The 14518-nt window shown below is 35.8% G+C and overlaps 1 protein-coding gene across 8 annotated transcripts in view; it reads left to right on the top strand.

Annotated features, from left to right (window-relative positions):
* Positions 1 to 8446, top strand: part of LOC135202492 (uncharacterized) — a 59066-nt gene extending 50620 nt beyond the window's left edge. For all 8 annotated transcript variants that reach the window (XM_064231910.1, XM_064231912.1, XM_064231909.1 and 5 more), the window contains exons 4-7: positions 713 to 845; positions 4286 to 4430; positions 4981 to 5062; positions 8005 to 8446. In XM_064231910.1, coding sequence (XP_064087980.1) covers positions 713 to 845; positions 4286 to 4430; positions 4981 to 5062; positions 8005 to 8136 — 492 coding nt within the window. In that variant the 3' untranslated portion in view covers positions 8137 to 8446. The remainder of the gene's footprint in view (positions 1 to 712; positions 846 to 4285; positions 4431 to 4980; positions 5063 to 8004) is intronic.
* Positions 8447 to 14518: the final 6072 nt, after the last annotated feature.

Genomic DNA, 14518 nt, shown 5'->3' with positions numbered 1-14518 from the left:
TTCCCTTATCATGTGTTGTATGTTTAAAAGAAGTTGATGGCTACCTATCAATAGACTGAAAGTAATGTAGGTTGGGGTGAGAGGAATGCTGCAAAATCCCCTTAGTATCACCAAGTTATGCAAGATACTCTAGATGTTATCCCTGCAAGTGGTGGAGAAAGGACACGAGGTGGTAACCTTGCATGTGGAGATGAAAGAACAGTTGGAAAGGCCTAGTTCTTTCTGATAGAAGAGTTCCACTTTGTAGATAACTAACTGAACATCCTGCAAAATACAGGCTATGTATGTACTTTATTTTTGGGGGTGGTTGGCTAAACATAAAACATTATAAAATTTATCTGAATATTTTTACAATTTTTTTCATTGATATAAACCATGTACATACTTTTTTTTGAGAGAGAGACAGCTCTCATCTCATCCCTCTGATCTGTACATGTCTATAGTCAATCAATAAGCAAAGCCAAGGGATAAGAGCATTTGACAAAAGACTTTGGGTTCCTTCTAGTGCTTGTACTTACCTGTCATTTAGGCATTTATGATATCAATATGTATGTATGATACATGATAATTATTTTAGTTTTCTTATTTCAACTAACTGTATTACCAATCAATTAAGAAACATGATCACTAATGATCACTGCCACTGAGGTAACGCTTTGATATACACTATAAAATTATGGTTTAAGTTATACCAGAACTTATGTTATTTCAGTTTAAACAACACTGGACAACTCCTTTTTTGGTTCATTTTCATTATTTGGGGGCAACAATAAAGCAGCTAAGAAATGAGGTGGAAAATAAAAATCGTCAACTTGAAGAACTTATGCCAGATAACAAAAAGTCAAGTAAGTAAATATGATGTACTCATCTTTTAAAATAAAGTTTACATTGGATTGAACAAGGATTTTATTACAGGAGGGATTACAGTACTGTTAAGATATAATTATTGATTCTGGAAGAACCTCTACCATACACGTTGGACGTTAAAATCAGTAAATTTAGCACTTCTCAGCTGCTTTGTGGTAAAACAATAATGTTTTTAAACTCTGGCGGTAGAACTTTGGCAGTTGTCCAGCTGTTTCTTGATGAAAGCCAAGAATCACTGGAGAGGTTGGTCCTAGAGGGAAAGTGCTGATTATAGTTATGTATCCAGCTTTCCGGGACACAAAAGGAACCTCCCTCAACTAGATGATATTACGTACTCGTTTTTTTAGTAATCCTCTTCTTACAGGGAAGAAAATAGTCTCCGTTTCTTCGTAAGTAGTACAGAGCAGCATGCTGTATGGCAGTGTAAGAACGATTGAGTCTCAAAGACACTCTTAGCAAGAAGGCGTTCAGGAACTTTTCTAACCCTGGATAGGTTAGCTGGGTCAAGCACGACCCGAGGAGTGTTTAAAAAAAAAAATTTTTCTCATAAATCATCGGCTATCTCAAATCTGGGTGTGATCGACTAGCAAGAGGACAGCAGAACACACACTACAATCATGTCGAAACCTGCGTTTGCCTTGCCTTTGTCCTTTCCCCTTTTCTGAGTAGTTTGTTTTGAACGTGTGAGATACAAAGGCAAAGTTATCAAATAGTGATTTCCTGTCTAACACTGTTGACTCTGGGATAGTTTTATATTGTTGGAAACTTTAGGTAGATGGTGTGTGTACATTATGCTTGCCATTGGTTGTGGCTGAGATGCCTTATAGTATTGCTATTTGCTCCAATTTCTTTTGAGTGCCAATTTCTCAGTTTTTGCATTTTTTTTTTATTCTTTTTTTATTTTTCATCAACAATGGCCAGCAGGCAGTATTCTCTGCACATTTATGTCATCAACTTACTTCCAATGGAATTATAAAGTCATGTTGATGATAATTTAGAGGTTGCTGACAGCTCTATGGCAAGACTCAAGTTTGTGCAATGGAGGGTTGGAGGCGAGAGTGATGACCTTAAAATGATTACGACACAAAAGGGGAGAGAAGGGGTGGGAAGTAGTGGGTCTCTGCCTTTTGTGGTGACAAATTACATGAGCTTATATCAATAAATCATGACACACTGTAGAGAGAGAGAGAGAGAGATGAGAGAGGAGAGAGAGAGAGAGAGAGAGACGAGAGAGAGAGAGTAGAGAGATAGAGAGAGAGAGAGAGAGAGAGAGAGAGAATGAATAAAATTTCTGAAATGACAGTAAATTACATCTTAGTGCAGATGTTTTTGTATAGTTCCGTTCTAGGATAATACAAGTTCGTTCTATAAAAAAATTAGTTGTTTCCTATTTCATTTAGGTACCAATAAAATTTAAATTTTGACAATTTTTTTGGCCAAAAAAAAATACCCTTTTTTTCTCTTTTCTGATTTTGACCTTTTCTGGCAGTCACATATTGTAAAAAGTAGTTTTAGGAAGGATTCCCTCAATTTTTTTGTGTATATAGCATATTTTGTATTTTTTGTAAATATTTTCATAAATTGTTTGTGTGTGAGAGAGATAGAGAATAACATTTCTGATACAACAGTAAATTACATCTTAGTGTAGATCTTTTTACATAATTCCGTTCTAGGATAATATGAGTTTATTCTATAAAAAAAATTAGCCACTTCCTATTTCATTTAGGCACCCCAAAAAACGTGAAATTTTGACTTTTTTGGAGGGCCAAAAAAACTCGCCCTTTTCTTTTTTCACATTTTGACCTCTATGGGTCCAACACCATTTCTGGCAGTCACATATTGTAAATAATAGTTTTAGGAAGGATTCCCTCAAATTTTTGTGTGTACATATATAGTGTATTTTGTATTTTTTGTAAATATTTTCATAAATTAGTTTTTTGTATATGCTTTTTTAATATTTTTAATATTAAGTTTGTAAAATGTACAGCATAGCTACAGTTTTTGAATGTTCACATTTTTCTGGGCGCTCTGGTTGAGCTCGACCCCATAAACCTTTAAAGGGGCACCAAAATAGTGAAACCTATCCAGGGCTAAGATGCTTCATCACCTTATGAGAAGACCTCACCACCCCCTCCAGTTTGTAGACATCCACAAACAAAACATATTGAGGGCTTTCAGCTAATAAGGCAGGGATCTCTCTTTAGCGGGGAAGTTCTTAGCTACATACGTAACTGCTTTTCCACTTGATTCAACCTGCAATTTATTGTAGAATTTATCCACCAAAATTGGGCATCCATTTGTAAGTTAAAATACTGGGTTTGTTTTTATGAAACATTCATTAAGGTGAGAAAATGACAGATATGATTTAGCATGTTTACACTTGGTATTATAAGGGATTCTATATTAAATAGTAATGTTCCATTATTATGGCGCACACAGGGATGAGCACATACCTGATTACCCTTAAGAAAGAATCTCTCTTTAAGAATGTTATAAAAAGGTAACTGGCCATAACTATTGCTGCATTTATATCCTATATCTGTGACTACAGAACATTTTTGTCATAACTATTGCTGCATTTATATCCTATATCTGCGACTACAGAACATTTTTGTCCACTACAGTTCTAAAGACAGTTTGTCAATGAGTATTATCTTTATTATAGCTTACATCAAACCAACAAGAGGGAAAGAATTAGAGATTTTCACACAATTAATGCCTGAAATGCTTGAGAATTGTAATTTGAGAGATTAAGTTTATGACTCATCCATCATTTTTTTCTAATAAAACTTGTTCTAATGAAACTCAGTTGGCTGGTAATTTCTATGTTTCTGAAATAGTTACATATGGATTTATCTTTTATGAAAATAATGTTGCAATGTAAGCAGAACTGAAGCCAGTACAATTACACGGAAAGTGGGAATATAAAATTTACATTACTAGGGCTTTAGGTGCCATCTTTTTTAGTGGTTTTAAGAATTGTTGACTATATTTAGTTGTATTTTTGGTTACATTTTATACATTTTATACAATTAATATAAAAAGTCAGTAATAAATTACAAAGGTAGTTTACAGAATATGATGTCTTAAAAGATATAGGTTTATGATTTTGATTTTTACAGTAAAAAAAGTTATTTTGCGACATCTAGAAAGAATAGGAATCTTGTGACACTTCTGGGTATCTGGTGGAGGTAACATTGCAAAAGGTTACACAAATTATTAGTATTCATAAGTGCATTATTAAAATTAAATCATTATAGAAATTTCTATAAGATTTTACTTTGAGTGCCAACTTTTGCTTTTGTGCATGTTATCACATTTCCATTCAATCTCTACATCCCGGGCACAGAACTTATTCATATACAGTAGTAGTATTTTTCTTTGCCAGAAACATTTATATATTTTTTTTCTTTGCCAGAAACCTCAAATAAATCTCAGAACAAGAGCAAAGTTGCTCCCATTGAAGTTTCTGCAGAGGCTGTGCTTGCTTCAGGAATGTCATCTGTTTCAGAAGAGCAGTCAATTCTGTATCCACAGATCATGGCCTGTCTGCATAAGATAAGGTAAAAATTACTCCTTTTTATATATTCCAGAATCATTATATCACAAACACCACATACAACACAAATGTTTGAAAAAAAAAACTGACAAAACTTTAGACAAATTGATGGATCAGACATGAGACTACCAAGGTATACCCTAATGTATAATGAGGAAAGTACATTATCTATATTTACTAATACAGTATCAGATACAGTACTTGGAAAACTGTGTAGTATTAGCAGTGCATAAAACCCTGATGAAAACTTCTATGAATTTAAAAAAGTACAAGTTGTAAACTTTTAATGCGACAAAGATCTTTATTGTAATAAATTGTTTATGATCAGTAATGAATACTGCATTGTTATTATTGTCTTTGTACATATCTCTGAGGTCACTTACTTCCAAGGAATTGAATAATAATAATGACAATAATAGTGAATAGTAATAATGATGTCTTGCAATTATCATATTTATTTATGAGTATGGAGATTTTGAGCACAAGAACTTTGAAATCATAATGAGTTTTATGTTTGACAATCCTGCTGAAATTGTTTTGTGGTTCATTTACAGAAATCCTGAAAATAAGCATGTTGCCATACAAAAAGGACTAAAAGTTGCTACAAGCCGTACTAAAAATAAGAATCAGGAGGAGGTAAGATGCTAGAGATTTTCTAAGAGATGGTATACTGCATAAATTACCAGATTTTACATCATCCTATGCTTCCTGCTCTGTTGGCTGTTCACTTGCTGTTGCTTCATTTGTTCCTGTATATGGACCCTAACGCCTTCAGTTCCAACCATTGTTGCTTTGTTTCTGTAACTTAACAGCAGTTTTCTTGCATGGTTCTACTGCCATGTTAGCTGTTACTTTAAACATTACTGCATATACAAGTCGTATTCCACCTCCTATGCTCATTGTTGCAGTTAATGCTGCTTCACCTGTCCTGCACATGCAATTTGGGTACGGTCTCCTCGTTGTTCTGGCCATTTTTCTTTCACTGGTTCTGCTATCACCATCTTCACACATGCAGCTCCATTACTACTGCCTGCTGGTCCCACTGATGCTATTTTATTTTATCCTGCTTCTGTATTCCCTGCTGTCTTGGCAGCTGTTTCTACAAATGCTAGCAGCTCTTGCAGCTTCACTTGTTCCTGTATATCCAGCTCCTGTCCTGCCTGATATGCCAACTGCTGTTCCAGCATGTTCTGGCAGCTTTACCTGGTACTCCTGCACTGCTTTTTGTTCCTTTTATAGCGCCTGTTACTTCACAAAGTTCTGCTTTCCTGAAAACTGCCACTTCCAAGCCTATGTTCCAGCTAGTACTGCTTCACCTCCAACTCGGGTACCATCTTCTCTTCCTATTGTAACAGTTTCTCCTTCATACGGTTCTGTTGTTCAAGCAACTGCTTGTTCACTGATGCAGATCTTTATGGCCTTCAGATCTTGCTGGTTCTGGCAGCACATCCAACTCTGTACGTACTTATCTTCTCTTCCTGTTCTGGCAGTTTCTACTTCATATGGTTCTGTTGTTCAGGCACCTGCTGATTAACCTATCCTGCACATGCAGCTTCTTACTGCTTGATGTGTTTACTCTCCAGCCTGTGTGCTGCTGATTTTTTATTGCGTGTGCAATCTGCACACTTTTCTTCCTGCTCTTTGGGCAGTTGTTGCCTCACTTCTTCCTGTACATGAAGCTTCCTGTTTTGCCCAATGTCCTGGCAGCTGCTGCTTTACATGATCCCATATGTGTAGCTCTTGTGCCTGTTGTGCTAGCTGCTGCCATTTTGCTTCCTCCTGGATATGTTTCCTGCTGTATTGGCTGTTAAGCTGCTGCTGCTGTTTCAATTGTTACTGCATATGTAATTGGTTGTTTATTCTAACTGCTGTTGGCAGCTGTGGCTTCATTTGTTCCTGCATATGCAATTAGTTTTTTCATCCTCCTGCTGTTCTGGCAGCTGCTGCTTCTATTGTTGCTTCAGGCTGTGCAAACCATGCTTGTTTTGGCACCTGCTGCTTTCTCTATTCATGCACATTCAGCTACAGCAATACCTGCTGTTCTGACGGCCATTCCTCCATCAGTTCCTGTACTCTGCTGTTTTAACAACTGCTCCGTCACCTGTTTTGAGCAGACACAGCTCCTATACTGCCTGTTTTTCCTACCTGCTCCTGTACCACCAGCTGTTCACACTGTTGTGGGAACTGCTCCTTTGCTTGTTCCCACACATGCAGCTCTCGTACTGTCTGTAGACACTACTGTTCTGACAGATGCAGTGCTTGGACTGTCTGTTGTTATTGCCTTTTTACCGTCAGCTGTAGCTTCACCTATTCATGCACAAGCTCTTGTACTGCTTGCTGTTCTGACAACTGCTGCTGCTACTGTACATGTTCCTGCACATTGCACTTCATGGTGATGCTATTTCTGCTGCTCTAGCAGCTATTGCTTTACTTGTCTTGCACTTGCAGATCTTCTATTAATTGCGTGTGCTTGTTGTTTTGGTAGCTGATGCTTCACCCATTTCTGCACCAGAAGTTCATGGATCATCTGCAGTTCTGGTGCTGCTGCTTTACTTCTGGTTGCTGAGGCTTTTTTGCCTTATCTAGGAGCTGCTGCTTTGCATGTTGCTTCACTTGGAGCTCATGTAGCGATTGTTGTTTCTGCTGTCTTGTTTTGTTTTTTACTGCTGCTGGCCATGTTCCTATATGTTATCTGTTGCTTCACTAGTTCTTTCACTTACAGATCTTTACTTCTTGCTGTTTTATTAGTTGCTGCCTCATCTGTTCCTTCACATGCAAACTCTTATACTACATGCTAGCCCTGGTGTGCCAGCGGTTTGCTTCACTAAGTCCTGCACTCTGCTTCTGCAGCTCCTTTAGTGCTTTATTTGTTTCTGAATATACAGCTCCTGCATTACCTGCCATTCTGTTCCTGCACATGCATCTCCTTTACTGCATGCTGTTTCTACTTTTCTGGTAGCTGCTGCTTCACTCTTTCCTCCACATGGATCTTCTTTACTGCATGCTGTTTCTACTTTTCTGGTAGCTGCTGCTTCACCTGTTCTTCCACATGCATCTCCTTTATTGCCTGCTGTTCTTGCTGATATAGCATCTAGTACTGCTTTACGGATTCATGCAAATAAAGATCTGTACTCTATTGATAGCTGTTGCTTCACAATGTTCCTGCGCACACAGCTCCTCAACTACAAACTGCTTGAGTACTGTATCTACTGCTCACTTCTTCCTGCATATGCAGCTCTTGTGATACTTGTTGTGCCTGCAATAATCAAAGTTTTTTTAGTTACAAAATACCACTTCCTGAAAAAAATCTGAGACTATCAATTATACATGTCACTTACAAACAGTGTCAGGGACTTTAGTGAGGAGTGAAAAAATCTTTTAATCTATTGGGAGTTAACAATCCTTCTGATTGAGACAGCTCTGATTTGTAAGACAATTTTGTTTCTCACTTTTGTGCAATAAGGTTGGTTGAAAATATGGAATAAATATAAATGGAGCATAAAATTATCAAGCACTGCTAATTGATAATATTTGTCATGCAATAATGAACTAATTTTCTGTATATCTTTTTTACACAGGGAAACACTGAAGAATTTGGGGAAGAAGAGCTGAGAAAGCAGGAAGAAAGGGAAGCTAAAATTCAGGAAATATTGACAGGAAATCCAATACCAACTACTCCTCAGAAGAAAAAGAAAAAGTTGAAAATATAGACAAATTACATAGTCTTAATCTTTTACAGGATAATTTATTCACGACTGATTTCTCACCGACTGATTTTTCACAGACATAATACAGTGATCAGTTGAAAGTACCAAGAATAGGCATTTTTGTAATAGACACTATATTTTATGGATGTGGGTTTTTATAGTAAATTTGTGAGCGTTAGGTGGCTATTTGGCTTGTTTGATGCCTGTATTCCTGTTATACTTTTAAATTATGTTGCTGCAATATAATGGGTGATCAAATGCTTAAGTTAACTTGATCTTAAATTAAAATATATTATATTATAATTATTAAGAATGATGTTTGATTCACTGGAGAAGATTTGATCTCAGATATCTGGAAATAGGAAATTTTTTATGCTTTTCAAAGTCATGGGTGTTTCTTTTTCTTAGAATTTGTGCCTGAAATTTGGGAAATGTCATTAAGTATTTGCAGTCAAGGCCAATTTTATGCAACATGACAAGATGTAAACTGCTTATGCTTCATATTATAGATACCGTACATTTCTGATTCTTTAAGTGTAGCTGTGTGCGCTTAATAATCTTTGTTTTGACAGAAGAGAAGACTTTGTAATTAAACAAGAATGTGCATTTTGCAAGACTTAACTAAAGATTTTCAGTAAAATAACAGCTGATGAAGGATATAACTGGAATTCATGTAATTAAGAATAATTAAACTTTAAAAAAACTAAAATTAAAGAGTACACATTAACCAAAAATTTGCATACCATAGATCAGTAGAAAGAATTTAATTGTTTATAAAACTACATTAGTGAAAAAAAAATTGTGCGGTATTGCAGTCAGCTAACCTTTTCCAGTTCCACTGCTGTTCAAGTAGGAGTTTCATTTAAAAGGTAGAAATTTGAAAGCAGAAGTCAACAGAGCGCCTCAGAGGCATGGTTGGTATGGTATTAGCGTCCCACCTTGGTGGTCGCGGGTTCGATCCTCGGCCATTCCATTGAGGAGTGAGAGATGTGTATTTCTGGTGATAGAAGTTCACTCTCGACGTGTTTCGGAAGTCACGTAAAGCCGTTGGTCCCATTGCTGAATAACCACTGGTTCCATGCAACGTAAAAGCACCATACAAACAAACAAACAGAAGTCAACAGGAACCTGACATCTTGCAGCCCTGAAAGGAATGACAGTGAATTAAACTTTTGTCTTAAACACTCTAATCCTGGATTAATACATTGTGGATGAATTTTTAAACTACTGTATAGTATAGTATTATTTTAAGGTAATACTGGATACCATGAAATTGCAGTTGATTAGTAATATTTTAACAAAAATAGTGATACTTACCCCAATTCTTGTCTATTAAAAGACAAATTTATCTTGTCCAACTTCACCTCAAGGGTCAAGCTCTTGCACAATTTAGACTGCAAACTCTTGACACAATTACTTTGTTTGGAAGACATTTTCAACACTTGCATAACACTTCAACATCCACTTAACAGTAAAATTAATTGTTTAGTGTTAGTATATGAATATAGTGTCCACACCTAAGGTTTCACATATGTTGTAATAGTTCAGTGTCTCACTGGTGCCAGCAAGATCTCTGCCTTTAAAACCTGTAAATAGAAAACCTCTATTTAAAACTATAACTATGTATAACTATGGGTGCCTGTAATTAGTTGACAGATAGAAAAAACTAGAATTTGTTCACCCCATGACCTGTTTATTTTGTCATCGTATATATAATATTTAATGAAAGTGGAAGTTTAAATGCTACTGCATAATGTTTCACCTTGATACACAGTGTAATAGCACAGGGAGCATACAGACATTTCAGAGTGTTGAAATGCTATCTCTGGCAATTTATTCAGATATGTATTGTAAATGAGGTCTTCAGAAAATACTGCGATTTGTAATTTATGTACGTACTTAACTGTATGACATTTGTACATAGTTTTTATTAAGTAGACTTTATTATTGAAAGTTGACCCACTAACAATTTTGTAAAAGCTTTCTGACATGTTTTGAAAGGTTGATGACAAAAATGCTTTCTTGCAAAATATACAAAACTTTTCTTTAAAAGTTTTATAATATAAAGACTAAATATTTACGTGCAGTTTCATTCTTCATCCTTATTCCAATTCCATTTGGGTATCAAAAAGGTGCAAGATAATAAATAACTTTACAACCTCCATCTAGTCCAAAGAGCTATCTCAAACATTCCTAAAATGTTCAAAACTGATTACTGTTTGGAACAATCCACTGATGCCATTCCTGCAGAAAATAAGACGACGACCAAAGAAAAATATCAATGGGGAGCCCCACCATATTTCTCTTCAAGGGATACAAAACAAAACAAAATAAATAGCAAACTTAACATATCTAGTACTACACCATCTTGACCAGCACCTCCAGTAGTCATGATTTTGACAGGTCAGCATCAACCTTTGAAATAAACGGGAAACAAAAGTACATAAAAGAGTTCAGGAGCATCATGGTATAGTTGAGTTTAATGTCGCCACACTGCAGAGGGAGAAAGACTGACACTAATTTCTTTTGAATTATTTTTTTCCCCCTCTACAATGTGGTTTGTTCAACCTCCATTAGTTACAAACCCAACAATAGGTAAGCCGAAGTACTAAAGGAAAAGAACATAAAAATACCCTGAACTGTTTCAAAATTACTTGAGTGCTGAACAGTAGGATATTCTGCTTAAGAGACGAGCAAAAATGTTCTGGAAGAAACCAAACTTCGAATGGGTTATAAAACCCAAAAATTACATGCTTTTCAGAGTTCTACTTCCCCGAGATCACATGAAGGTAGAAGAACAGTAATGCATAATTTAATTATTCATTAGCCTAACACAATACAGTACTTAACCCTGTAGCATCCAGGTCAAAGTTTTAAAAAAGTACCTTGCCAGTATAACTAGAACAAAATTATCAGACCAACAGATTGATTTCAACTTGCTCTTCCATTTAAATTCACGGCCGACTTCCATGAAAAATAACTACAAGTAAGCAATACAAACGGTAAATGAGGAAATGGTTACAGTAATAGGCTATTCAAGAATTCTTAGACAGTAATTCCTACTTGAATGAATAACTATAGACTTTAGCTACAAAGTCAACTGGAATACGAGCAGCCAGTGTGCAGTCTCCCTTAATAACACAATAGTTGAACACAATTCGTCCGCTATGCACCATTTAACCTCTAGTTTAACGTTAGAAGGTCCAGGGTTAAGGGCCATTCTGATAGAAAGCCTCGTTCTCTAAAAACCCCTTTGGCCCAGCAAGATGCCACCGTGCTGCAGCCCATCAAATGAAATTTTTGGGGAAAAAAAAAATGGAAGGCGCTTTGGAACAAGGCAATAACCAAGAATGGACCAATTCGGCTAATACTGACCGACTGGCTGTAGTTGGCGATGGTTCTAAAATTACATTTTAAGTGCAAAAAAATCAGAAAAAAATGTACATTTACACATTCTACAGTATTTTTCCTAATTCTTGGGAACTATTGGTATACAGTGAACTATTGATAGCTATTCACATTGAGATAAAAAAGAACTTTCATAACCGAATTTTCCCAAAATGTTTATACTTAACTGAAACTTCAAGGAATCCACCACTAGTTCAAATCAGAAACTTCATATTATAAGATCTTCAGTAAGAAAGCGGATTTACATAAACATTCAGTATAAAAAAAAAATGACTGGAATGCGTGCTAGCCATATATATTTCACACGAACCTTCTTGATAAAGACGGAAGGAACGTGACATACTGTATATCCGCATGAAAAACGTTACAGTATATGGCAAGTTCATGAACGAATTGTTAGGAGTCCAACAGCAAATTGAAAAATAAACATTTTTTTTTCCTTTAAGAAACAGGATTGTTTCGATTTTAGAGTAATATATAAAACTGGATTTTTAAAACTAACCGATGCACTAAATTACCTGTTGCCCCAGTGTTTAACTTTTTAAGCTTATATCTTATAACCTAATCCAAGTGGTCTGCACAACTGGTTTAACCAAAGGAAAAACTAATTGGTAACCGAACAGCAAAACTGGGTTTAACCACAAGAAAAACTAATTTAACCACAAGAAAAACTAATTGTATACCGAACAGCAAAATTCAAGTATCGTATAGTGCGAAAAAAAAAAAAATGTTTCATGAAAGCACGGCGAAAGGAGGTCCTACAACTACTCTAGATAGCCTGAATATCAAAATGCAATGTTCATGGCAAGCCTATAGTTACTAAGCATTCCATACAAAATACGCCTCTTAAAATGCTGGATATATCAGTAATGCAGACTGCTGATCGCAGTTTTTAAATCCGAGACAACTACATAGCTAACTAGGTAAAGAGTGCGTTTTCTTTTTGAATTGCGCGCCTTTACCGGCAATTCAAGTTTTGAATAATAATTACTGGTTTCTATGTGTATCTGGATTACGGCCGACTACGCTTTCCGTTTGAGAAATCAAGTCCCTAGTTTCGGGGTGCGTGTGTATAGGCTGCCTGACATTCCTATGATGTGTCAATCCAAAGTTAATCTTGTTAGTTCCAAAACGACCTAGTTAGGCCTATACGTGTAATTCAGTCTTGCTCCCGGAAACTGACAACTATTTTTTTTTACCTTTCTTTTCTAACACGTTCAATGATTTCCATTGTTCCTCTTCCATAGGTGGTTTTTTACCGGTTGGTTTCCTAGATTCTGTCTGACAGGAATTAGTAATTTCGTCGCTGCTTACTTATAACCAAGCCCAATCATTTATGCTTTGGCGATTGGCCACAACATGGTCTGGCTGGGTATCGAGTTGCTATCAGTAATTTATCTCAGTCGGTATCTCTAACTTACGATAGTCTGGCTATCTCCCTAAGAAACAATATACCAATTCGTTTGTCAACCTAACGAAGTTCCTCTTCTCAAATTGGCCAAGACCACGCTCTTAAATTTGCATACTATTATTTAAATTACCGCCATACTCTTATATTTTGAGGCCTTAAACTAACCTTCATAAGTTCATATCTGGCCAGTCCATTTTGTGTGGTTGCCTAGGATGACTGCATTTATGTTGTACATCTTAACTTCAATGGCAAATCCTTGTTAAACTTTGGCTGCACCTGATTATGCTTTGTGACGTATGAGGTCAATCTAAATTTAGGCTTCATATTCTTAATTTGAAAGCAAGTACAAACAAAGTTCAATATATAATTACCTTAATATTTATTCACTGTTAATCCGGTCGTATTTTAAAATAAATATTAGTCCCCGTTACCAATACAAGGAATAATTAAGAGTACCATTAAACAGCTGCGTGGTAACGCCGTCTTGTATTCAGGCGACTGCACAAAGATTTACACGTATTTATCAAGTATCTATTTAACATACTTTCGTGTGCGATATTTATGGATTATCTCAATACAATTTATTAAGTATTTCCACGTTATCTCTTATGAAACGTAATTGTTATAGGCGTTAAAGTTTTATCGTCTAATAACCGATCCCTCATATTAAAAAGTGCGCCAATATGCTCTAAGGATTCTTATTACTTCCCAACACAATTTTGTCGTTCTACTTTTGATACATAAAAGCTTTTATCATAAGTTTTGCTAATTTCATTCCTCTTATTACAGTTAATATTTTTTAACGGCCACCACTGTGGTCCTTTAGGCTATTCTGGACATCAAAAAGGCAAATATTCATAACATAAAACTATCTTTATGCACTTTTACGCAGAGATATTTTACCTTGATATACTCGTCTACGCTCGGTAAGCCTTATGATAACACGGGTATTTATTTTTTTAAGTTTATCGTTAACAACACTATTACCATCATTCATGCACTTTCAGATTACCGTTAACCGCGAAGTAAAATGAAGTTTCTCTGTGGTATATTTTTCCCTGAAGGTTATGATATTTTTAATACTTTTAAAAAACTGGTTGGTGATCCAGAAAAATTTTACTTGTGTCCCATTTATTTTGCAATGCTTAACTTTATTCCTGCGCCATAACTTTACATAGATAATATTTCACACTCATTTTTCATGACGTCAAAGCCCTTTCACACATTAGTTCTTGGAGCCATAAAATAAATTATCTAATTGCCGCGTCAAGATGTGGGGATGCATCTTTGTAGCACCTTAAACAAGCAACGTCAAAAACCTCTGTTGCCTAAAGAGATTACGGAGATACTCTAGCGTCAAGGATATCTAATTATATCAAGATAGAATTCGCGGAGAGATTGCAAAAATAAATAAATAAATAAATGGTAAGACAACACATAGTTAACACGCAATAATGCTAGTTTTGAAACAAACATATATACATAAATATCTTAAGTGATATGAAAAATACCTTTAACAATCAAGAGTAACTCGTGTGAGAGTGAACAATGTGAATTGGGTACCAC

Source organism: Macrobrachium nipponense, chromosome 30 (genome assembly GCF_015104395.2).
Source record: "Macrobrachium nipponense isolate FS-2020 chromosome 30, ASM1510439v2, whole genome shotgun sequence".
Classification (NCBI taxonomy): Eukaryota; Metazoa; Arthropoda; class Malacostraca; order Decapoda; family Palaemonidae; genus Macrobrachium; species Macrobrachium nipponense.
This window is presented reverse-complemented; position numbering and strand designations above follow the sequence as displayed.